Here is a 24464-nt window from a genome sequence, read left to right on the forward strand (position 1 = left end):
AGGATTGGAACTGTCTGCCGTCGTCTGTTATTCCAACTCGTTATAATCTGGGAGTCTTCAAGGTTAGAGTGAATAGGCATTTGCTAGGTAAGCATGATCTATCCTAGGTCACATCGTCACTTACCATCAGGTGACACTATGGTCAAGCGCGAGCCTATATTTTTTTTTTAAAAAGCACGCCACTAAGCTCTGTCCTCGGCTATTCTCCTCTAGCTGCTGCCAGCCACCTCACACAAATTTACAGAAATTGAAATAGGCATCCTTCGTGTCATAAGAGAAAATACGATCATGAATATACGGTTTTTGATCTTTCTATCTCGGAATTGAAACACGTCTGTCTGTTTGCAATCACGCCGATGTCGGGTCGACATTTCTATACGAAATCTATTGATAGATTGAAAGATCTGATTTTGTGTTTTTGATGTACGCAAATTGGGATTTTAGGATGCTCTTTCTTTTGGGATATTGCCATCCCATTTCGATCAAATTATACATTCCTACGTGTTACTAATGTACCTAGTTGTATTGTATGTGTATAGTTTATATGTTATTTAGGGCCCCGATACCGACCCCGCCGGCGTGGTCGACGATTTCCCTCATTCAGCGCTTATCGCTATCGACCCACTAGGGTCGATTAATTCTTTCAATTATTTTTCCTCTCAGACGACGCCCTGAGCCGAGGTTCGCGCCCAACTGGGTACCCTCAGGCCTATTGTCTTAAACGTTGTACCGGGTGAGAGCCTTCAGCGCTCCCCATTTGTCCGGCCAAGTAGTTAATGCCATCTGCAGCAAATCTACAATAAGTCACGTCAAAAAAAAATAATATATATATATACATATATGTCGCAGCTCACTGAATGACACAACAAGGAGCAGTTATTTTGTTTATTCTTTTTTTTGTGAGGAAACGTCAGGTTTGTACCTGGGTGAAATCAGAGATGGCGTGACTGTCAACTAGTAATTTTAAGGTGAATTTGTTTGTACAAAATGGCAACACTGGCGATGTCAAAGTTGGTTGACGGGACGTCAACGAGGTGGTGTCACTGTCACTTTGACATGAGAAAGGATTGCGTCACGTTATCTCTGGGATCGCCACGTTTCCGTCCGTTAATATCTAAACAATCAACTTGCATTGTAACTTCTCGGTGTCTTATTAAAGTAAAGTGGGATTTGATCAAGCAGCTCGCATCGTTATTTCTTCTGATTATGGACGGTGGCCGGTTTGAGGAGACGAGTGATGGACTCTCGTCGGAGGGGATTCCCCCGGATCCTCCCATATCAGAAGTGGGATTAGTGGACTTGGATGAAGATAACGTGATGCGACGTTCACAACAAGACAATGCAAGTTTCGATTATCACAATCAGAAGAAGATTATGATGATTATCACATTCGTGTGACCACGTGATGAAGATGCCATGCCTGAATTTGGAGATGGACCTGACTTTGAATTGACCTGGACTTTGTTATTGATCGGCATGCCGTAAGATATGATGACGTGAACATCACAATATTTCCATAATGTGTGCAGTCGTGTTTGGAAATTATGGTACCTCAACTTGGAAACTGTTATTACGGTGAGTCGTTTTCATACTGGAACATTATTGTTATTGACTTCATTGCTGGGTGAATTTTCGTTTCTAATAATGAAGAAATTGATTTAAAATTAACTTGGAAATTACTATTTCCCTTTTTTTACTATCAAAGTTGACGAGACATATTGTGTCAATCCGTGTCAATCATACCGCGTTTTCCAATCTGTTTTCATCATCGTCAAATCTTTGTATTTTGGTCTAAAAATATTTCTAATTGGTGTAGATATGCTTAACCTGCGTTGTTAAAGTTGTATTTTCTCACTCCAAGCAAAAAGATATTAGTTATGACATGATAATTGAGTCTCGTTAAATTACGTGTTTTGTAATCTACCGTCATTCATCAAATCTTTCAATATTCAACATTCTTTATTGTAATCTTTTTAAACCTATTAAAAAAAAGACATGCGAATACAATAATACAGTGAATTCTTTTGTTTTATGTCATAATTTGACACGTGGTTCGGCAACTGGTGAATTGCGAGCGGCGATGTAAGTGGCGCGGGCTGAGCTGTAGCCGTGTAAAGTGATGACATCATGGCAGCGCGTTGTATACCAGCCAGACTTGCTGCGCTGGTGCTGTTGAAGACCTAAATCATGTCATAAGACCAGTGGCTATCTTTTATTGGAAATTATTATAAGTCCTGGTGAGTCGTATCTGTTTTACCTGATTTGAAAGATGGTAAGTTTTATTAGGATGAAAACGAATATAGTGCAGAAAGTTCTCTTTTGTTAACTTTAGTTAAATTGGAAATCGTAATGAAGTGAAGTAAACATTGCGAAGTAAAATGATTTGGATTATGATTAAGTGGAATAGGCTTGGAAAAATGCCTCGAAGCGAATTGCCTTCTGAGTTAAATGTTACTGATTTAGAGAGTGAATAAGATGTTATACGACACACATACCTTGATATCGTTATTTCCTCTGTTGGTGAGCCGCTATCTATTGAGGTAGTGATGAGATTAAAGTGTTCTTTTGTTGGTGTGCCGCTATCTATTGAGGTAGTGATGAGATTAAGGTGTTCTTTTGTTGGTATGCCACTATCTATTGAGGTAGTGATGAGATTAAAGTGTTCCATTGTTGACTATGAGCAATGATGATGATGGGTTCCATTACATACTACATGTGATGATGATTAAGGTTTCCCGTCACTTGATGCAAGTGACGATGAATAGTGTGTCCCGTCATTCAGCTGTGTGAATGATGATGATTGTAGAGTTCCTGCTGCAGATAAGCGGTGGATGATTATTAAGTGGCAAATGGTTGCCAATGTTGACTTGTCACCGAGTATTTGTGTGCCCGTGTACGTGTGTGTTTAATGAATGGTCTAAGATGTTTTTTTATTTTATTTTTGATCATTAGTTGTTGATTGAGGCATTCTTTCAAATTGTTTACTCTGTGTTTAAAACAACCCAGTAGTCAGTGGGTGACGCACGCGGGCAATCCGCTCGTGTAGAGTCACAAGTAGAGCTCATGTAGAGCCAAAGTAGAGCTCATGTAGAGTCACAAGTAGAGCTCATGTAGAGTCGGAAATTAGTGATGTAAAAGAAATTGTGTAACCCATTGACCACTATTCTACCAACTAAAATGTAAAGTTCGTGTGCTGTGTTGAGATATCGTCACTTAGTGTAAGTGGCATGAGTTGCTATCGCTCGATTTAGGTGGAAGCAACGACTGTGTGAGCTATCGTCACTTGGTGTAAGTGGCATGAGTCACTACCGCTCGAATTAGGTGGTAGTGACGCCTGGTTGTGAGATATCGTCATTCAGTAGAGTGGCATGAGTTACTATCGCTCGTTTAGGTGATAGTAATGATCGAGATACATAAAGATGATGATTTGTGACTGTAGAGTTGATTTTAGTGTAAAGAGTAATTGGATTTTCAAGTTTGGTTGTTTATAGTGTGTGAATACTGGTCAATGGTCCGTGTATTGTTAGTTGATGATTTATCATGATGAAATGTAAGCTTAATCATGTGAGAACAAAGTTTGATCCCCTGTAAGATTTGTTTTGCATTAAGATGCTTCAAGTGAGGAAATCAGGATAGGCCGAGTGGAGATACTCTGGTATTTGCTGAAGACTATGAACTCGAAAAGGACTTACAAGCACGCTTACGACCGTGTACGTCTAATACCAGATCATCAGGATCCAAAAGAGTTAGACATAGAGGTGAATGGCGATTCTGACGCCAATAAAACTGTTTGATGTTTTCTTTCTATGCTTTGTGTGTTTCCTTTTGCCTCGCCGATTTGATAACTGTTTAACTTCAGACCGTGTTAAGACCTTGACTCACTGACTGGTGTGGTGGGTAGCCATGCCTATAGTTTTTATGGTGGGTGAATACCCACCGACGACATACGACTTGACGTGCGCTTGGTGGTTAGCCAAACTGCTGCATATCTGCTTGGTGGGTAGCTGAGCGTGTGCCTATGACTCGGTGGTTAGCTGATGGTTGCACTACCTGGTGGTTAGCCAGCTAATGATTTTGGTGGTTAGCCAAAGCTCTCTTGTTGCGCTTGGTGGTTAGCCAACGTAACGACAGTAACTCTCGTGAGGGGGAATACGTAATTTTGGCTATCATCATATGGCCGTTACGTGCCTCGCGTAGAAAGGAAGTTTTGTTGAGATTATAAAAATCGTACTTGACGGACTAGACTTGTTATATTGAGAATTTCAGTGAGCCAAACGGGTTAGATAACAGAAATGGCATTTTAGATTTGTGTGTGGTATGATCTTGTAGTCGTAACTTCATTGTACTTGGAACCTCTTGATCTGCAATTACTGTTAAACTGTAATGTACCGGGTTAACTATTCTCAACTGTCTTAGAATTTAGGTCAGGAATGACCGAGCGAACTTGGATACTGTGCTGTGATATATTGGTTCAGATTAACACACGAGGACGTGTGTCAAGCAGGATGGCCGTGTCGCAGCTCACTGAATGACACAACAAGGAGCAGTTATTTTGTTTATTCTTTTTTTTGTGAGGAAACGTCAGGTTTGTACCTGGGTGAAATCAGAGATGGCGTGACTGTCAACTAGTAATTTTAAGGTGAATTTGTTTGTACAAAATGGCAACACTGGCGATGTCAAAGTTGGTTGACGGGACGTCAACGAGGTGGTGTCACTGTCACTTTGACATGAGAAAGGATTGCGTCACGTTATCTCTGGGATCGCCACGTTTCCGTCCGTTAATATCTAAACAATCAACTTGCATTGTAACTTCTCGGTGTCTTATTAAAGTAAAGTGGGATTTGATCAAGCAGCTCGCATCGTTATTTCTTCTGATTATGGACGGTGGCCGGTTTGAGGAGACGAGTGATGGACTCTCGTCGGAGGGGATTCCCCCGGATCCTCCCATATATATGTTATTATGTTGGTACTTCCTACTAGTCATCTAAAGAGATATGTCAATGGGGTTTGAAACATTTCGAACCGCAAGCGGTTCGGAACGCAGTATGGATCGATTAAGATTCTTTTTGAATATTTTTTTTGGTAATGGCAAAGGGTCCCTTATCTTACAACCATAACTGCTATTGTCGATAGGTTATTTCAATGATTCAATGAATTTAACGACGGACTTTCCAAGCTACGTACACCAAAAACAATAAAGATGGCGTTGTGCAGTTGAAACGTGATAATTACCTATTTTCTCATTACTCGAGTACAATCATTATTCCAAAATCTTCTTATCTTATCTAGCCTAAAGTGTCCCACTGCTGGGCAAAGGCCTCCCTCCATTTCTTCCAGGACTCTCTCTCCAGTGCTTCCTCCGGCCAGCCTTCCAGGAAAGCATCCAAGTCGTCGCGCCATCTCCGCCTCGGTCTGCCGCGCCTGCGCCTGTCTCTATTCGGAGACCATTCTGTGGTGATCTTAGCCCACAGGTCGTTAGGCATCCGACAGACGTGACCTGCCCAATCCCACTTCAACTTGGCGCCTGCGTGGACCACATCCGCAAAATATATAAAAATAATTGTTGCTTGATATTTGGATCACATGATGTATAGAGTTATGTTGCTACCAATATTGCTTCTCGTTATTTTGATCAGAATAATAATGAGTGGAAGGTGTAAATTGTGCCTGGGTGTATTAAAAAAGGGTCATTTTTTTATACCCAAAAATAAAGATAAAAGATACATATGTTTGTTATCCATGAAATTAAAAGGCTAAACGAAGAAAAATCTGTACAGCGCCATCTATATTGATTTCGAGGAAAGTATTCTGGAAAGTCCCTTATTGAATCTATTACTTGGCTGTGCTTTGACAGTCTTTGACAGTTGGTCTACCGTTTCTTTTTCTCTGTGCCGATTTAGATGCGTCGTTCGCTCTTCAAACTTGCGAGTTCAAAGTAATCCAGTCTAGAGTTCAAGTTAACTTTCAAACAGTTTGCCAGTTAAAACTTTTTCAATATATTTATTTAGGTATATTTGAAACTGCTATTAAAAAAAGAAACCCTATAAAAGACCAACTTTTTATTATTTTATAACTTTTTATTTATTTTGGAAAGGTAGTTTAAACCCGTTTGATATTTAAATTTAATAGTAAGAAAGTGATAGTGAGTGAAATGACATTTATTTTTGGTCTACTACGACTTATGTGAATGATGAAATTAATTTTAGTTTTAACCTAGTTTATCCTTTTTCTCATGTAAGTGACTTTGTAGTCTTAAGTGAGAATAAATAATCTTTAAACCTATAATATATTGCATAACTGTGTCAAAATAATTAATTGACCTATGCAATAAGTACATAAATAAGTTATATATAAGAACTTAATAGTCTTTCTCGTTTTTAACTCGTCTTTAAGTTTTTTGTGCTGTCTCAGTTTTTTGTAAGCTGTGTATCCGTGGATGCCCAGATGGTAGAACGCTTGTTTCTCACTTTGAGGTCGCAGGTTCGAATCCAGCACAGGTCTAAACCAATGATTGTTGAATTTCTTTTGGGGCCAAGTTAATGCTCGGGTGTAAAACCAAAACCAACCCCTTCATAATATAACGACTATATCCCAATAGGGTAGTCAGAGGTATTATATATCCATCGTAAGATGAACCAAGTGCCTAAACTTCACCTAGCTTATCAATTATATTAATACTGTCTACCTAAATTTTCTACTACTAAAATAGGAAGTCTGGTCTGAAAATGTACTTTCCAGAACAAGTTCGAGCGATAAAACTTACAACATAAAACTTCAGTCCAGTTACTGTTTGCAGTTTGATAGATCGTTCAAGTTTGTAAGATGTTGTTAGAAGATAAAAGATGGAAGACATGGTAGTGAATTTATAAACAGCCAGCGAATTTTCAAGTCGTAGATTTGAAACAACTTCAGTCAGCTTTTAAATATTAATTATATATTTTCGTTACTACTTTTTTTCTGGCGAATTACCACAGTGGAGCAACGTGGTAAAGTACGCTCCCAATCCAGAACCTAATTTTAAATGTTATTCGGACATATTTTAAGTTTTGTTCTGAAAATGAGAGTAAATCTTTTGGAGTTTTCAATTTTGTAACTAAGATATATTCTTATAAGAACTACATCAATAAATTTGTATTTATTTAAAATAAGTATGTCCGACGAGGCACAGACATCGCCTCAATTATCCGAATAACATTTAAAATTAGGCTCTGGATTGGGAGCGTACTTTACCACATTGCTCCACTGTGGTACTTCGCCTGAAAAAAAAAATCACATAAAAACGTAAATAAAATGCTTGTTATCGCTTGAAAACAAGCATTTTTTTTTTATTATTTTATACCTTATACCTAATTGCCCCAGGTAACAGTCACAAAATGCCACCTAAAACCGCAATAAAGTTTACGATATAGGTTTAAATTCGAGATGCTGCTCAAGTAACGAACGTTCAAGTTTTCGTCTCAAGGGAGACACAGAGACGATTTTCATACAGCCATCTTTTCTATTTGGCGTTCAGTTTGGCACAGATCCCGAAGGAGAGAGGACGCGCTGCCATTGCGAATTTTTGCCGCCAAAATTACGCGCGGCCGAACTAATACAACAAATCGAAATTCTAAATATGAATAAGTTTATTTTTTAAATGTGTGTTTTAGTGCTTCGTGTATAATTTATTTTAAAAAATATGGAAATAATAAAAACAACTTATTTACCTGTAGAAAATCTATAGATTACGTACAAATCTCCGGTTCTTTAGTAGTGCCAAATTAAATTGCGAATTTACTATGATAGGTATAAGTAAATTAAAATTAGTTTCGATTCTAAATACAAATTTTAATTTAGTGGTTGTGTAAATAAAAACATTTTAAAAAGGAAAAAAATGTGTAGAACATTTTAATTTCAAATGTGTTCGGTGAAACGTACCAAAAAGACCGTAAAATAAATAACAAAATAAAGTGAGACAAAAGTATGATAATGTCTTTACTGAATCAGGTGTTAGTGGTGTCTGTGCTGAAATGAATAGATTGGACAATCCACATAAGCACGATAAAGAGGACAAGGGCGACAATGCGAGAGGGAATTGTACGAAGCAGGACAAAATCCTGGGTAAGGATCACTATCTTAATATGTGTGTAAAGTTCAAAATGTTTTAAAATCAATTGTGTCTGGAAATTTTGGTCTTAGGATAATGGCAGAATGAAAAATTGATTGTTTTCCAATTATAAAAAAAATCGTCATAAAAAAAATCTGTTCGGAGAACGCGAGATTTACATCGTCTTCTTCTCTTCTATCGTGTGAGTGGTGAGGTGGAGTACCAACCTCATCAACCTTGGTGTCAGGGTAACTATTGAGCCGCCAAAGGCCCCTGACATGGCTCATGTCCGACTACTTACTTACATCAGTAAGTAGTAACCGGGACTAACGGCTTAACGAGCTTTTCGAAGCACGGATCATCTTACTTTCGGACAATCAGGTGATCAGCCTCTAATGTCCTAACCAAACTAGGGACCACGAAGTAATTTTTGTGATATGTCCCCACCGGGAATCGAACTCAGGATCTCCGGATCATGAGCCCAACGCTCAATCACTGGACCACGGAGGTCGTCGTAGTGTCCCAGGTTCCAATCCCAGCTTGGGCTCTACACCACTGAATTCGACTTTATAAGTTTGAATTCATATTTGGATCAAGAATTGATCTCTCTCTCTCTCTCTATTTAAGAGCTGCGCTCTTGTCGGTGGAGTAACCGCCATTCCTCTCTTCTTCCCGCCAAAACCTTCACCTCCCGATACGACACGACCTGCACCTTCTCTTTTATTTGTTTCATAAATGTTATCCTAGGTCTACCCCTTCCTCTCTTCCCTTCAATTTTTCCTTCTATAATGTTTGTTATAAATGAATCGTGTCGTATCAGGTGGCCAATCATATTTCCTCTCCGGTTCTCTATAGTCTTAGGTTCGTTATAGAATTGATATCAAGTGGTTTTCAAGATTTGAACCCGGTTAATGGCAATAGGCCCGCCCCGTATTACGTGGGACTTAAACATAGCAGCTGGTGAGGAGTGTGTGTACTATATTACCCTTTATACTAGCTTACCCCTTATAGCTCTGCCTACCCCTTTGGGGATGAAGGCGCGATGCTACGTTATTTTCCAATTAAAGAACATCGTTTAAAGTCAAAATTCTATTTTATTCTATCACAAATTACGAAATAGATTCTTGTCAAGAATCCTCATGCTATAACCTCGGAAGTTATGTTTTTCAACGCAACATATCTGGTATTTAATAAATAATAACAATAGTAATTAGAAAAAATAACATATTACCAGGTAAGATCCCTTTTTCTGGCTAAGTAGTGAAATAATAAATCACGCTAATAAAACCAATACATAATATTTGTAGACCTGTATCATCATCATCATCAATTTAAGAGCCACGCTCTTGTCGGTGCAGCATTTTCCATGCTACTTTTTTAGGTAAAAATAGGGCAGTGGTTTCCCTCTTGTCTTCCGTCCAAACCTTGTAGACCTTAAAGGACCAATTTTAATCTGGACCCTTCAGTTGCCACTTGAACGATCAAACCCGTTGTGAGGCGTTCAACACGTCGACACAAAATCTTTTGATGTAGGTACGTAATCTTGTGATTACTTCATCATACGATACAACACGCTTCCTTTACGCACGGTGGATCTTGAATCTTGATACTCCTATTTATATCTTACTAGCTTTTGTCAGCGGCTTCTCTCGCGTTAAATTCGGGGTAACACGGTTTCCATTTCCTAATGTAACAAAATTTTGCTTCCTACCTTGAAAACTGCGAAAAGACCCGTATAATTTTTCACCTCCTCTTTAAAGGGGTTGAGGGCAGATTTCTACAATAAAATGATGGACGGTTTTTTTTGTTTTTCACAAATAGATCGCATACCAATTTTTAGCTTTTTACCTTGAAAATTGCGGAATGCTTCATAAAAACTTCCACGTCCTATTTTAGGGAAGTGGGGGGTTAGAAAGAGACAAAATATAGCCTATGTCACTCTCCATCCCTTCAATTATCTCCACTTAAAGAAATCATGTCAATTCGTCGCTCCGTTTTGCCGTGAAAGACGAACAAACGAATTGACACACACACACACACACACACACACACACTTTCCCATTACAATATTAGTATGGGTGTCACAGTAGCAGAGTACACAGCCGTTGCTGGTTATAGTTTAGTATTTATTAGATTATCTGTTTTGTATATCTAGGTATATAAGTATAATATTGTAAATATTTAAATAATAATTTAAGTTTATATTAATGTGTCTAAGTTACCGCCTTGGGCATATGCCTGTATGGTAACTTATAGTTGTAATTATTAGATAAATAAATAAATAAATAATAAACAAGTTCTAAACTAAAATCGCCATAAGGACCTATCGACCTCTAATAGTGAAAACCACGTCAAAACCTTATAGAAATTACATATTGAGGTGATTTTTTTCAACAAAACCACGATTTTCGAATAAAATTGAGACCACATTTTTTTACCTGGATTGATCATGAGTTATACCATTGTGCATTGCGAGGTTTTGTTTATTAAAATCACATCTGAATGTTATCAAAAGGCCCCTGACATGGCTCATATACGAACTACTTACTTACATCAGTAAGTAGTAACCGGGAACAATGGATTAAACCTGAGACTGTCAGGAGGGCTCCTTCTCTGGACTCTTTCAGGGCAAGAGTGAAGGCGCTCTTCCTGCAGGCATAACTTGGAAGTGTTTTTTTTTTCTTATTCTCCTTATATGTATTATTATATTGTATAGGCTATTTGTATGTATGTATATGTGTGTATGTATGTATGTATATATATATATATATATATTATTATATATATATATTATTTATTATTACTATTTTCTTATTTTATTTTTCTTTTTATTATTGTTCGTGTCATTATATGTTTATTGCACCAGCCCGTGCTCCAATGCATTAACTTCTTTCACCCTAAGGTTGCCTGGCAGAAATTGCTATTTAGCAATAAGGCCGCCTATTGTACTTATGTTTTTATTCGTATGTTTATGTCCTTTGTATATGTCGTTGTGCAATAAAGTATTATTGATTGATTGATTGATTGATTAATGTGCTTTTTGAAGCACGGATCATCTTACTTTCCGGCAAACAGGTGATCAGCCTGCAATGTCCTATAACCAAACTAGAGATCACAAAGTGAGCTTTTTTATTTGTGATTTATTGAAAAGCCTCGTAAGACTGCACAAATAGAAAACGCTAAGAGCTTCGAAAACAATTTAACGTGTCAGAGGGTGCCTGCCTAATCTTCAAAAGGAAGGAAAATATTCCATCATTTTCAAACAACACGACTTTAAATGAATCGAGCTCCGGAATGAAGCTTTAAAAGGCCTAATAATAAATAGAATCGAACACGGAAACAATGAAAAAAAAAATACTGCCTTGTTACTGCAAAGTGTTTCGTTACTTTGTCCATGTCAAAGAGAAAGGTAAAAAATGACAAGGGAATGACGGTCCCCATTTTGATTGTTTATTTGAGACGTAATTTTTTTTTGGTACAATTTTACTGAGATTGGAAGAGCGAATTTTCGGCCATGTAGTTAATGCCATATTTGCGGCAAACCTACAATAGTCACGTCAAAAAAAAAAAAGAGCGAAAATGGTGTCACACAATCTAGTATAAGCTAAGTCGAATTACATGGTCTATGTCTATCCCAAGGGTGTAATCTTATGTATGTATAATTTTGCTGTAATATCTTTAAAGTTACTTTGTAAGTTCTTTTTTTTCAATTTGTAACATCTAAACGATGTAAAAATCTAGTGTGATTGTGTGCCAAGACAAAAATTGACAAATAAACTCACGACAATGCTTTCAAAATACTTGTACACACTCCCGGAGCTTCGTGTGTCGTAAAGTTTGCAGATGAGTGCCGTGCAAAGTGGAAGCATGAACTATTTGCTCATACTTATGTGGGGCTTCCAACCTCTTCCTTTCATTCCGTGGCTTCAACTACGCACGCCGCCGGTTCAGAGTAGACCGTACCCTCTCTAAAGACATCTACAGTCCAGTCTATTTTTGTTCTGTAAGTAATTGTTTTGACGCGAAGACGACAACTCCATTAAGAAGGCCTTAAACATACGTGATAGACCGCGTGGAAGAGGCCGCCTTCTACCAGGTGGTCAAATATGCAGAAAAAGATTCGATTGGAAAATCTGACTTCAAAGACAAGCCAGAACAGAGTTCTCTGGCGCAGACGTGTAAGGAGACCCGCTAAATTGAGAAGAGGGGACAAAGAAGAGAAGAAGAAGTAACTGTTTTGTTTATGGTGTAAATATTTTTTTTATCTCCAGTTCGGTCAATTTAAGTCCTCCTAGGTCTTCCTCTGCTAGCCCTACCAACAGCTTTCATCTTATATACCGCTTTCGTAATAATTATATTTCATCAATAAATCCCTTTTCATTCTTTCTTTATAGCAATAATTCATGAACAATGTGGAATTCAAACTGGCGTTCTTGTGTCATATTGAGTTACTTACATATAAAAATGTATGTGAACTTACATTGGCGTGTTCACTAATGGAATTCCTCGGTTGGTGCCATTCTTCCTCCCCTCCATTTTATCGCATAATTAAATTACTTGAGACAGGGATCTTCAAGCTGAAATGATGCGCCACTTTACTTTACGAGCATGGAGAGGCTTGTAATGAATTTTACTAAACGGTTCTAATGATCAAACGTGTCGTTTGGTGTAGATTGCTTGATTGTAGAAGTGCAATATCTTACATAATGGCCCCGATTCCTGCAGATACCTCCTAATTTTATTTTAAGTTGTCCTGTCATTTTCTTATCCGCCGAAAAGGAAAGGGACGAATGATTGACAGTTCTTAATTTAATTAAAGCACATAATAACGGATTCTTACCGCGTTTAAATGGGGATATGGTTATATGAGTTCTTAATTTTAGAAAGAATGAGTAAATGAATGAATAACCCGGGCGAACAAGAAAGGTATGTCGCTGGTATGCAAACCGTTTGACGTGTGCAGTCAACATAATTCTGTCGGGTTATTCAAAATAAATTCAAATTTTGTTTATTTCAGATTAATGATAGATATTTTTTATGTTATTGGGCAATGTAAATTTTTTAGATGGTTGTTTTAGATTTGTGCTTAAAATTGACGTGTGTGCCATAAATTTTATGCTTGTCGATTACCCGTCCCTTTCCTTTTCGGCGGATAAGAAAATGACAGATATAACTTAAATAAAATTATATTTCTCGATTGTTGCAGAATTGGACTTGGACTACCTGGAGCGCGGTGGTGGGGGCCCCATGACGGTGGGCGGGGCCCCCAGCGTGGAGCCCAGCCCGGACAGTCTCGACCTCGTCAAGGTGGTGCTACTCGGAGCGCCCGCCGTCGGCAAGACCAGCATCATACAGGTAGATATGTCATGGCCAAATCTTAGAATTGATCATTTCATTATGAGACCGATTATTTTATTAACCCCCGACGCAAAAACGACGGGGTGTTATAAGTTTGACGTGTCTGTGTAAATGTGTATGTGTCTGTCTGTGGCATCGTAACTCTCAAACGGATGATCCGATTTTAATGCGGTTTTTGTTGTTTGAAAGGCATATCAGTCGAGAGTGTTCTTAGCTATGTTTGGTGGAAATCGGTTCAGGTTTTCAAGGTCATCCGGTCGTTTATTAAGTGTGATAGGAATATTACACGCTCAGTTTGCTCGCAAGCATATGTGGGATAAGTTATTTTTTGCATTTTTAAACTTTTGTCAAACTTAAGTTGACCACTACTTGAAGGGAGGGGCCCATAATGGTGGCGACCCCTCGCTCCACAACCATAGGGGGGGCCATCACAAGGCTCCTCCACAACCATAGGGGGGGCCCTATGATTGTGGAGGAGCCTTGTGATGGTGGAAGGGGCGCGAGAGTAACGAAGAGCATTTGATTTTAAGACATTATTTAGTCACTATCTGGGTAAAGATGACAACTGTACATCTCCATCTCTCCACTTTTGCCTTGTGCCTCAGATATCAGATAGTGTTCACTGCTTGGCCGAAAGATTGGCCTGGACAAGTGAGTTTCAGCGAAAGATTTCATAAATGCAAACCACATCCTCGACATAGTATTTAAATATATTGTGTTCGTGATAACAATTATCTATTTATCTATGAACCAATACAAAACGTGGTTTCCAGGTTTTATGCCAGGTTTATGGCAATAGGCTCGCCTTCTATAAGTACATAGAACTTGAACATAGCTGGCGAGAAGCGGGTGTATATCCTTAACACCTCTGCTTACCCTTTCGCGGATATAGGCGTTGTTATTCTGTTCGTTCTGACTGTATGACATATTTTTTATCAACCTCGTCAACCCTGATGTCAGGATTATTATTGAGCCGCCAAGGCTCCTGACATGGCTCGTGTAACGATTACTTACGGTTGATGAGGTTGGTAAGTTACCTCACAACCCACACGATAGAAGAAGAACATAATTTATTCGTGTCAATATTATAATTGATATGAACTGGAAACTGTAATTAAATATTCATAGCAACCTATAACACGGACGATGTGGATTAATTATCGCGTCTCTATTATTAACATTGATATTCAATTTATTAAACGGTCTCCGTGGTCCAGTGGTTAAGCGTTATGCTCACGATCCGGAGGTCCCGGGTTCGAACCCCGGTGGGGACAATATCACAAAAATCACTTTGTGATCCCTAGTTTGGTGAGGACATTGCAGGCTGATCACCTGATTGTCCAAAAGTAAGATGATCCGTGCTTCGGAAGGCACGTTAAGCCGTTGGTCCCGGTTACTACTTACTAGTCGTCACATGAGTCAAGTCAGGGGTCTATGGCGGCTCAATAATAACCCTGACACCAGATTGATGGGTTGGTAATCCATCTTACAACCCATTCGAACCCGGGACCTCCGGATCGTGAGCCTAACGCCCAACCACTGGACCACGGAGGCCGTTACCTTTGGATTGAAAGACAACCATTCCACCAACTAAAAACCCACATGATTTATCTTTAAAACTCAATGTCTGAAATGTAAAAGGATTTCTACAACAATCTAGAATATAAAAGTTATGCTAAAATCTGAGCTGCGAGAAAACGTGGAGGGAAAATCTCGCAAATTCAGTTCGATATTATTCATACAAACATTATTCTTTCATCATTATTTCTAACGCAGTTTTTGTCTCTAGATAAAAGAAATCTGAATTCATATTTCTGCGAGGAATTCCCATAATAATATTGGTCCAATTACGTTTCTGGGGAATGTGCCTATGAGATAGTATTTCCAAAAAAGCATTTTGAGATAATATTGAAAATTATTTAAGTATTTCCCTCCGGTTGATTGAGGGGAGGCCCAGGGTGCCCAGCAGTGGGACGTATATAGTCTGTTTATGTTTATGTTTTATTTAAGTAAGTATTTATCGTGTTTGTCTTACTTAAGTTATTATAGGCGATGCCTATAATATTTATACATAAATACACGCCCGTAATCCCTGATGGGGTGGGCAGAGCAAGTGGTCAGAAGACAACTCGCAGCCACTTTTAATGCGAAGTCCTCTATGGATACGATGATCGCTCAAAAAAGATAAAAAAAATCCCCCCTTAATAGTGCGTAAGTTAGAGATTTTTACTGTCTGTAAGTGCAATGAATTCCAATTAGCAGGAATTTTGGCGTCATGAATAATGGATGCTAGGCTAGGTAATACTCAGGATAACATCTGAAGCTGAAACCTAATATTGTTGGTAAAGACAAGCTAGAGAATTGGGGTAGATGTGAATCGAATTACACAAACCACGATGTCGGTCCCCACCGGCTGAGCTAGGTTTACCTCACCCAATGTGATACTTTAGTCTTCAATCGTATAGGCGTCATACGTCACATACACTTACGCGTGTACGATAATGTCAATGCCCAAGTCAACGTCCAAGCCAACGGCTTCCGTGGTCCAGTTGTTGAGCGTTGGGTTCGAATCCCGGTGGAAAAATGTCACAAAAATCACTTTGTGATTCCTAGTTTGGTTAGGATATTACAGACTGATCACCTGATTGTCCAAAAAGTAAGATGATCCGTGCTTCGGAAGGCACGTTAAGCCGTTGGTCCCGGTTACTACTTACCGATGTAAGTAAGTAGTCGATAATTGAGCCATGTCAGGGGTTTTTGGCAGCTCAATAGTTGTTTAAATGTGTGTGGATTGTTTATTTCACCACTCGCAGACTGTATTAAAAGAAACGCTGATTGTTTTGCCACTTCGTATATAATTCGGTTTTAGTAGATAATTACAAACGTTATAAACACGTCCGACAATAAGAGAAGTTCGATGAATACAAAATGAATTTAAAAATAGTAAAGAATTAATATTTTTTTTTATAACCTTTTTTTTAAAAGGTATTTTTATGTTGCAATTGTCAACATGCTTTTAAAAAAATGGTTATAAAAAATATTAATTCTTTACTATTTTTAAATTCATTTTGTATTCATCGAACTTCTCTTATTGTCGGACGTGTTTATAACGTTTGTAATTATCTACTAAAACCGAATTATATACGAAGTGGCAAAACAATCAGCGTTTCTTTTAATACAGTCTGCGAGTGGTGAAATAAACATGAAACATCTACGACTGTCTAAATGATACACCCAGATACTGATGGTATTGAATTTTCTAACAAAATATGGAATATTCTGAAAGCAATATTTGTAGGAAGCGGGCGTGCAATTTCTATGAATATGTTACTCAGGAATTCATCTCTCCATTGCTGCCTTCAAGATGTGAAGGGAAATGTATTCCACTACATACAGCAAAATATGATTCTATTTCATGAATAAGGAATCTTGAGAATTTTTGACACTGAGAGAATTTGGATATTCAGAATCCTCAAACTCCTTATTCTAGACTCTAGACTTCTTATCTACAAATAAAATTTTTTTTAAAAAGACAGCATCTACAAAGGGAAATAACATAATTATCATCTCCCTAGCATTATCCCATTTTTCACAAGGTCCGCTTACCTAACCTGAAGAATTGACAGGTCCGGTATTTTCACAAAAGCGACTGCATGACTGACCTTCCAACCCGCGAAGGGAAAACTAACCCATACAGGTTAAGTCACATACTTTCGAATATTTTTTTCTCGAGAATGTGGTTTCTCACGATGTTTTCCTTAACCCCTGAGCACGTGATAATCATTAATGATCCAAAAATGAATTCGAAAACAAATTCGAGAATCATTGGTTTAGGCCTGTGCTGGATTCGAACCTGCGACCTCAAAGTGAGATGCAAGCATTACCAACTGGGCTACCACGGCGCAAGGGAAAAGGGAATCAACATAAGCTCACGCCTATATCCCAATTAGGGCGAGTAGTTGAGGTACATACATCGCAAGATGAACTAAGAACAAATACCTCACGGAGCTTTCTGTTAGACCAACGCGATAAGTCAGCGGTATCGTCGTGTATAATGGTCGAGCCAACTGTGCTGGTGAAAACTTCACTTAAAATAAATTAACCTATTTTTGTTGCTTCATTATGTGCGACACCTTACCCTATTTGACCGGCCATGTAGTACCCGTCTTCTTTCTTAACTCTTCTTTCTTAAATTCTTCTTTTATAGGTACTACACGGGATTACGTTTCAAGTATCTTCTACAATTTCTTATCATGGCCTGGAGCAGTTTAAGATGCGGCTCAATTGGATCTTAACGAGAGGTGATTAAAACTAAACGGTACGCTTTAGGCTGCCCATCGAGCCGTGGGCACAGTACACACAACCAGTGGCACAGGATAAAAACTAGATACTTAAGTAAAGTTTTATTGTGACCATATCGTCGCTGATGTCACGAACTGACGTAGCAATTTTTGGCAAAACAGATTTGCACCTTTTGCGATTGTCAATAAAGAAAGAAGAAGAAAGAAAGAAAGAAAGAAAAAATATCATATATAATATGTCAATAAGACACAAAAATACAGATACCTACTCAGCAAAGTTAGCCACGATATTGTGTTCGTACGAAATGTGGCGTTCTCAAAATATAGTGTTGTAATAAAGTACACTGAGCTACAAAACTAGGTAAGAACTACACTTTTAAAATTTCAAAGGACGATGAGTTCAAACGTCCCCCTACGCCAACAGATTCCAGACAAATATCATTTGAAGCGTCTTAGCCAGTTGATATTTTTGTTCTATGGCGACTTTTCGAAATACGCGGGATGTGGTCGGAATCCGGTATTTTAGTTCGATTTTGTGTACTTCCTGGTACAGCATTGTGAACATTTTTCAACAAACCTTTTTTTTTTAATTTCTAAACCCCATGGACTTTGAAGTTAAAACTAATTGGTTAACTTTTTTTAAAAATACTAATGAAAACACTTCACGTAATAAAGTATCTGTTGCAAGGGTTCATACAGTTATGGTCATGGTCCTTTAGACAGACAAAATAGTTTTACACCCCTAGTTTCCCAGCGGGGTTAGCAGAGACTATGGAATTCAATTTGCTTCAATCTTGACACCATTTCTCTTGCTTCATCCACATTCTGAGCTAGATTTACCTCATCCCCCTGCTGGGTTTCACTTTAGTCTAGGCCGTAGCGTTTTAGAAACATAAAAATGTTTGAAATGTATTTTTTTCCTTCATTTAGTTATGGCGTCATAAAATTTAGGCGTTATTACTGGCCAGAATTTTTCCTAGTCAGTCAGCATTCTCGATTTATTGGCCTTCATGATGTCACACTGCGGCACGATGGGTGAGGATGATATTCCGACGTGCCGGCAGGGTAGTGGGATGTTTGGTAATAACGATGACAAAATAACTTAACGTTTTAAATTCAACAGAAATATCCGGTTATGAATAACACTTCAACAAGTTAAATTATAACGATGCCTAGATATAAGATCAAATCCAGAATTAGAGGGCACGGCCAGAGCTCATCATCACCAGCCCTTTAACGTCCCCACTGCAGGGGCACGGGCCTTCCCTATGGATGGATAGGGAGATTATATTGATTTAGCCAGAGCTAAAGAGTATTTAATATATTTTATGTTGTTCTTATGAAGGTCGGGGATGCAATGAGTCAGTGTAAAATTATAGAAAATGCGGAATGGAATGAGAATTTCGAAATTTAAAATGATTACGAAATTCTAGTATGTGCAGTACCCTGCTACAATACTGTTTATTTATTTGGGTAGTAGGCAGGGCGCAATATTCTCCTCGGTGTTAGGGACAGATCTCGGGAATTTGCAATAAGCCCCCGTCAAGCAGCTAAGAAATGAACCGGATTAACTTACCTACAGATAGAGATGGCAAGCATTTTATACCGGTTCGATAAAAAAAGACTCTTTATAATAAAGACATGAAAATATTTTAAGCCTAAATTAGGTTCAAAAATAGGTTTTTAATAATAATTAAAACCTCATTCGACAGTCGATATTCACCCTCGACTTAATTTAATGGAATCAATTTGTGCCTCTAAATCGGCCCGTCATAATCAGATTATCGATACAGCCTACGATATCTCTATTTCATATCTTTATACAAATTGGTTTTGCATATCGACGGATATATCCTTCGATTTGGTAAGCACCCGCGTATAGATTATCGGGTAGGAGATTAAATTGAGCAGATTAAAGCTTTTGCTTTGTGTACGCCAGTATGAAAGAAGCCTTATTTATTCCCGCAGCTCTGAACGCAACTGAATTTTTATGTCTTGCATAAAGCCGACTTTTAGAGCCGTATATTTGTTCTGAGCCTTCAAAGGAATGAATAAGTACGATATTCCTTTGTTCTTTTACATTGCTTGTTTGACATAAAATATTGGTCAATATTTCTGACATCTTCCACATGTACAGAGCAGTATTTTACATAATGTAGGTATATTACTCCACCTGTGCCCTATATAATTTGAAGTCTTTCGAGTAGCTCGCTGAGGGCAACATAGATATTTATTTTTATGGCACAACAGATTACACCATTTTGTTATAATGAGTTTTCTTAACTAACTACGCCATAGACTCTCAAAACTATTCTAGTATTGCTATAGCTAAAATATTTATGGGTGACTTCGTCATAAACACCACCAATACATAGTGTGACAGCGTGGTGGATTATATACTTGATATTATGTGGTTTCCATGATTCGTACCCGCTTAATGGCATAACAGGCTCGCCCCCTAATTATGGTAAATATAAATAAAATAAATAAATAGATGGCGAGGAGAGGCCTACTCTTTCGAGGAAGTGATGCTGTGATTATGTTGGTGAAATATTTTTTTATTTACTTATGTATACCAAATGTGTAAGTTGATAACAATACAATAAAGTTTTACAGCAGCGTTTATCTAGGTATATAAACAGACAGAACGATTACCGATGAGTATGAATTGCTTACTACAACTACATATATGGTCGTAAGGCCCAAATGCCTTTTAAAATCCAAATCCCATTGTTTAACTATTGTGTCTGGAAATCCGGGCGTTACGAGGATATAGAACGGCGACTCTCTTCGCTCCCCACCAGCGTCTGAGCTAGGTTTACCCCACACACCCTCGAACATACTTAGTTTAGTCTTGAATCGTGCAGGCTACGTGCGGACCGTTGTTTTTATTTAGTATTAGTTTAGTTTCTAGGTTCGAATTTTGAAATTGGACGCCGACGTTCTTTCGTCTGATTCGAATATTTGATCTCACAGTAACTGCCCGCGCCGGCGCGCCTGCGTGGTACCTATAAATATTTATTTTTCATGGTGATTGTTCATCAAAACATTTGCTAATAATTTGTAATAAAATTGAACCTAGATTAAGTGCTTAATGTAAAAATAATTCAGTAGCAAGTTTACTTGATCGCTAAATGACTACATCATCGTCTTTGAATGACTTGTTTTACCCATCCCGATAGGGTATCACAAGGGTGAATTATGTCCGTGAAAAATTTTCACCAAAATTGAGATTTCTTTTTAGATAATATGGGCTCGCGTATGACCACAATCGCATCTACTCGTAATCATAAGTGACGATGTCGTGATTAAGTTTTAGATCTGTCTTTATTTAGTACTAAATCAGAATTTCATAATTTATCTTGAAACTAGTACACAAATTCCTTTAGATATATTCAAGTAGAGTAGGGTGTCTATGACCAAGCTCAGCACACACTTTACTTAGCAACAATTTGGTGCACAGTACATTCGATACAGTTACCTACAGTAAGGTGTTATGTTTGTGCTACAGAACACAATATCGTTGTTGTTGGAGGAAGTACTAGAAGCTCTTCTAGAACCTAACGCTCTGGTAGGTACGGTCACGAGTACTAATATGTATACACTTTGAAACCATGTCACATTAATTCTTTTGACAAATTAAACCGTAAGTCTCATTAAATGTCAAATATGATAGTGCGGGTTCTAAAGTGGGTACATGATATTGCTCATGACTGTACTGTGGGGGAAATTAAAAAACTATTTACCTACTAAAAACAGTATTATTATTTCCAATATTACTGTGTGTTTACTAATCATCATATATCATAAACAGCCTATATACGTCCCACTGCTAGGCACAGGCCTCCCCTCAATCAACCGGAGGGGGTATGGAACATACTCCACCACGCTTCTCCACTGCGGGTTGGTGGAGGTGTTTTTACGGCTAATAGCCGGGACCAACGGCTTAACGTCCTTACAAAACAAAGGACAATCTCACAAAAGCGATTTCGACAATGTCCCCATCGGGAATCGAACCCTGACCTCCAGATCGTGAGCCTAACGCTTTAACCACTAGACCACGGAGGCTGTTGTTTGACCGTTACTAACTTAGACTTTTTGTTTCAGCAATTCGTCTGGAGCGACTTCTCAGAGGAGTACGTGCCCACGGACCGCAAGCACACCTTCTATCCCTCGGTGATCATCAACGAGCATCTCTACGAGGTCAAGATCACCGATGTCCCCGTCATCCCCTACTTCCCCATCAACTCCTACTACGAGTGGGCGCACTACCGCTTCTACGGCCTCAGAAACGCCACCGCTTACATCCTAGTGTTCGACCTGTCCAATGTTGAGACCTTCCAATACATAAGGACTTTGAGAGACCAAATGGTAGAAAGCAGGGATATGAGGAACGTACCGGTGTTGGTTGTCGGGAACAAGCAGGACTTGCTGTGCAGCAACACGCCTTCAGCGGCCAGCGGTCTCCAGCAGCTGGCCTTAGCTGAAAGCGCCTGTGGCGACTCCAGAGAGAAGAGGAGAAACATCGTGAACCTGGTTAGAAAACATTGGAAGTGTGGGTACGTGGAATGTTCTGCCAAGTATAACTGGAGGGTGATAGCTGTGTTCAAGGAGTTGATGGAGATGATAGATGCTTTAGAATGGAGCGGAGGGGGAAAGGCTGAACCTCCTCCAGAATCGGCGGGAGGGGGCGCGGGTTCCCATGACAACCGTTGCGTGGTTGCTTAGCATTTTTAGCAGGACCATGATTTCGTGAGTGGTTGGGGGGTTTGGGGAATATTCAAAAGGTTGATGAACTATTTTGTTAATAGATGGACTTAACTATTGAATATAATAGGACTTTCTAAGTGTTGTTTTGTTGCTGTATGAAGAATATGAAGAAGAATCCTGCTGAAAGATTATTTTGTTTTCTTTTCCTTAAATGATATTTCCAATGTAAAAATTCATTCACCAATCAGAAACTTTAACCATGACGCAATGTAAATACTCGTGATGACAATGTCCTCTGATTGGATGAACTGAAATTGTGTTGCCAAGTTCATGTAATGCTGATTCCCACTTTGTTACCAAGTTGAATGTTAAGTTATATCAAGTTGGCAACTTTGTAGTGCTGTAGTTTATGTTGTTACTTTAATCTGCTTGCAAATATACAAACTTGGATTGGCTTGGGACTCGTTTCGTCGTGAACTACAAGACAGCACGATGTTGGAATTACAACTCGCTTTCATTTGAAATATTGTACCCTTTAGAGCATCGAATTGGTCACAGTGATGTTTCGAAAAATAAACATAAAATTATCTATTGTTCAAGATATAAAAAAAAAGTTATTTTTTTCTTTGCTCATTCAGCTTTTCTCAAAAGACAATTTGCACCTCAGGCTCAATTCACTTACTGAATACAATCAAGCGTGTGTGTACCTCAAGTGACGCAATATAATTTAGGCCTACACAATTTAGTAACATTATATTATGTATATACGTAAATGTAACGCACATAAAGAGAGATGTTTAGAATGCTGTTAATATGCAAGTGTGAATAGAATGTTTAGAATGTTATAAAAGTTAGGCATCGTTAAGGCGAAACTGATTAAGTATTATCTGGGCTTGTTGTTAACTTCTATTTTTGTAAATTTCGGTGAGGAAATGGTTTGTGAAGTTGTTGTGTAATATTTACGATATTAGTCAAATGAAGATTAGAGTGGAAAATGACACCAAAGTTTCGGAGTTGGATGAAGTTGACTTGTTATCTCGTGTTATATTTTATGTTACTTTTTTCACGATATTTGTTGTACTCATGGACATGTACCTATCGTAAAAGTTACATAACAATATTGGTTGGCTCTTACTTGTTGTGTTAGAAAGAATTTAGAGAAGAACACGAAAAAAATGGATGGACTGTGTTTAAATAAAAAAAGGTATCAAAATCAATTACACGTAAAAAAGACGACCCAGCCAGTCTTAAGTTATAACTCTACGTTAATCGTCACCACAAAGGTGTTATTGGAGAATACTAATAATTACTCCTTAGGACATGGCACCTGGGGATGATCAAACTGGAGTTAGGGTTTGTGTGTTTTGTTAGACAAGACGTAGATTTCTCCACTCCCTTGAGATTGCAATCAGACTGTCAGAATATTTTATTTCTTTAAACAGCTGCCTTAGAGAGTCCCGACGACGCAGATTTTTTAAACAGCACAGATTATAAATAGCGTTATAAGTTGTCAATTTGCATCCACTTTATATACTCAACGAGGTGAAAATTATGTTAGGAACATACACGTTTTTAATATTCAGAATCAGAATCATTTATTCAACGTAATTATCATGGATAAACTTCTTGAAGGTCAATATAACATTTTTGAATTTACGTCATTTCGCAAAGTGTTATGGCTGAGAAGAAGAAATGACAAGAAACTGCAACAGCAACACATCTTTTAAAAACTAATGAGGGTATACATTACAAGTTATTAATGGGAGTCTCATTTTATTCGTGTTCTTGCTACACCGTCGTCTATTCTTTCCAGGGTAATTTTACACTTTTCTACTTGTGCATTAAGGTACGTTCCGGAATTGTAGAATATGCTTGTATTAAAATTTGAATGCCAATATTTGATGCTGATAGTATGAAAGATTTTCGTTTTAAGTAGCTATTCAAATAGGCGAGGGCGGATCCATAAATGATCCAATATCGAGTAAAGATTATACTTACGGTGCTTGTTT

At 38.2% G+C, this 24464-nt stretch overlaps 1 protein-coding gene across 2 annotated transcripts; it reads left to right on the plus strand.

The window, feature by feature from the left end:
- Positions 1–863: 863 nt before the first annotated feature.
- On the plus strand, positions 864–23670 carry LOC126376047 (ras-like protein family member 10B). Of its 2 annotated transcripts, none has more exons than XM_050023210.1 (3): positions 864–2237; positions 13293–13441; positions 21853–23670. In XM_050023210.1, the coding sequence occupies exons 2-3, from the start codon at positions 13334–13336 to the stop codon at positions 22471–22473; spliced, it is 729 nt and encodes a 242-aa protein (XP_049879167.1). In that variant the 5' UTR covers positions 864–2237; positions 13293–13333; the 3' UTR covers positions 22474–23670. The 2 variants fall into 2 exon arrangements, with proteins under 2 accessions (XP_049879167.1, XP_049879166.1); XM_050023209.1 differs by lacking the exon at positions 864–2237 and adding an exon at positions 7527–8100.
- The last annotated feature ends 794 nt before the right edge of the window (positions 23671–24464 follow it).

This window comes from Pectinophora gossypiella, chromosome 20 (genome assembly GCF_024362695.1).
Source record: "Pectinophora gossypiella chromosome 20, ilPecGoss1.1, whole genome shotgun sequence".
NCBI lineage: Eukaryota > Metazoa > Arthropoda > Insecta > Lepidoptera > Gelechiidae > Pectinophora > Pectinophora gossypiella.

Coding starts and splice junctions, on each gene's coding strand:
- LOC126376047 (XM_050023209.1), top strand. CDS start 8,010: ATGAATAGATTGGACAATCCACATAAGCACGATAAAGAGGACAAGGGC. Junction 8,101..13,292: donor GAAGCAGGACAAAATCCTGG/GTAAGGATCACT, acceptor CGATTGTTGCAG/AATTGGACTTGGACTACCTG. Junction 13,442..21,852: donor GCAAGACCAGCATCATACAG/GTAGATATGTCA, acceptor TTTTTGTTTCAG/CAATTCGTCTGGAGCGACTT.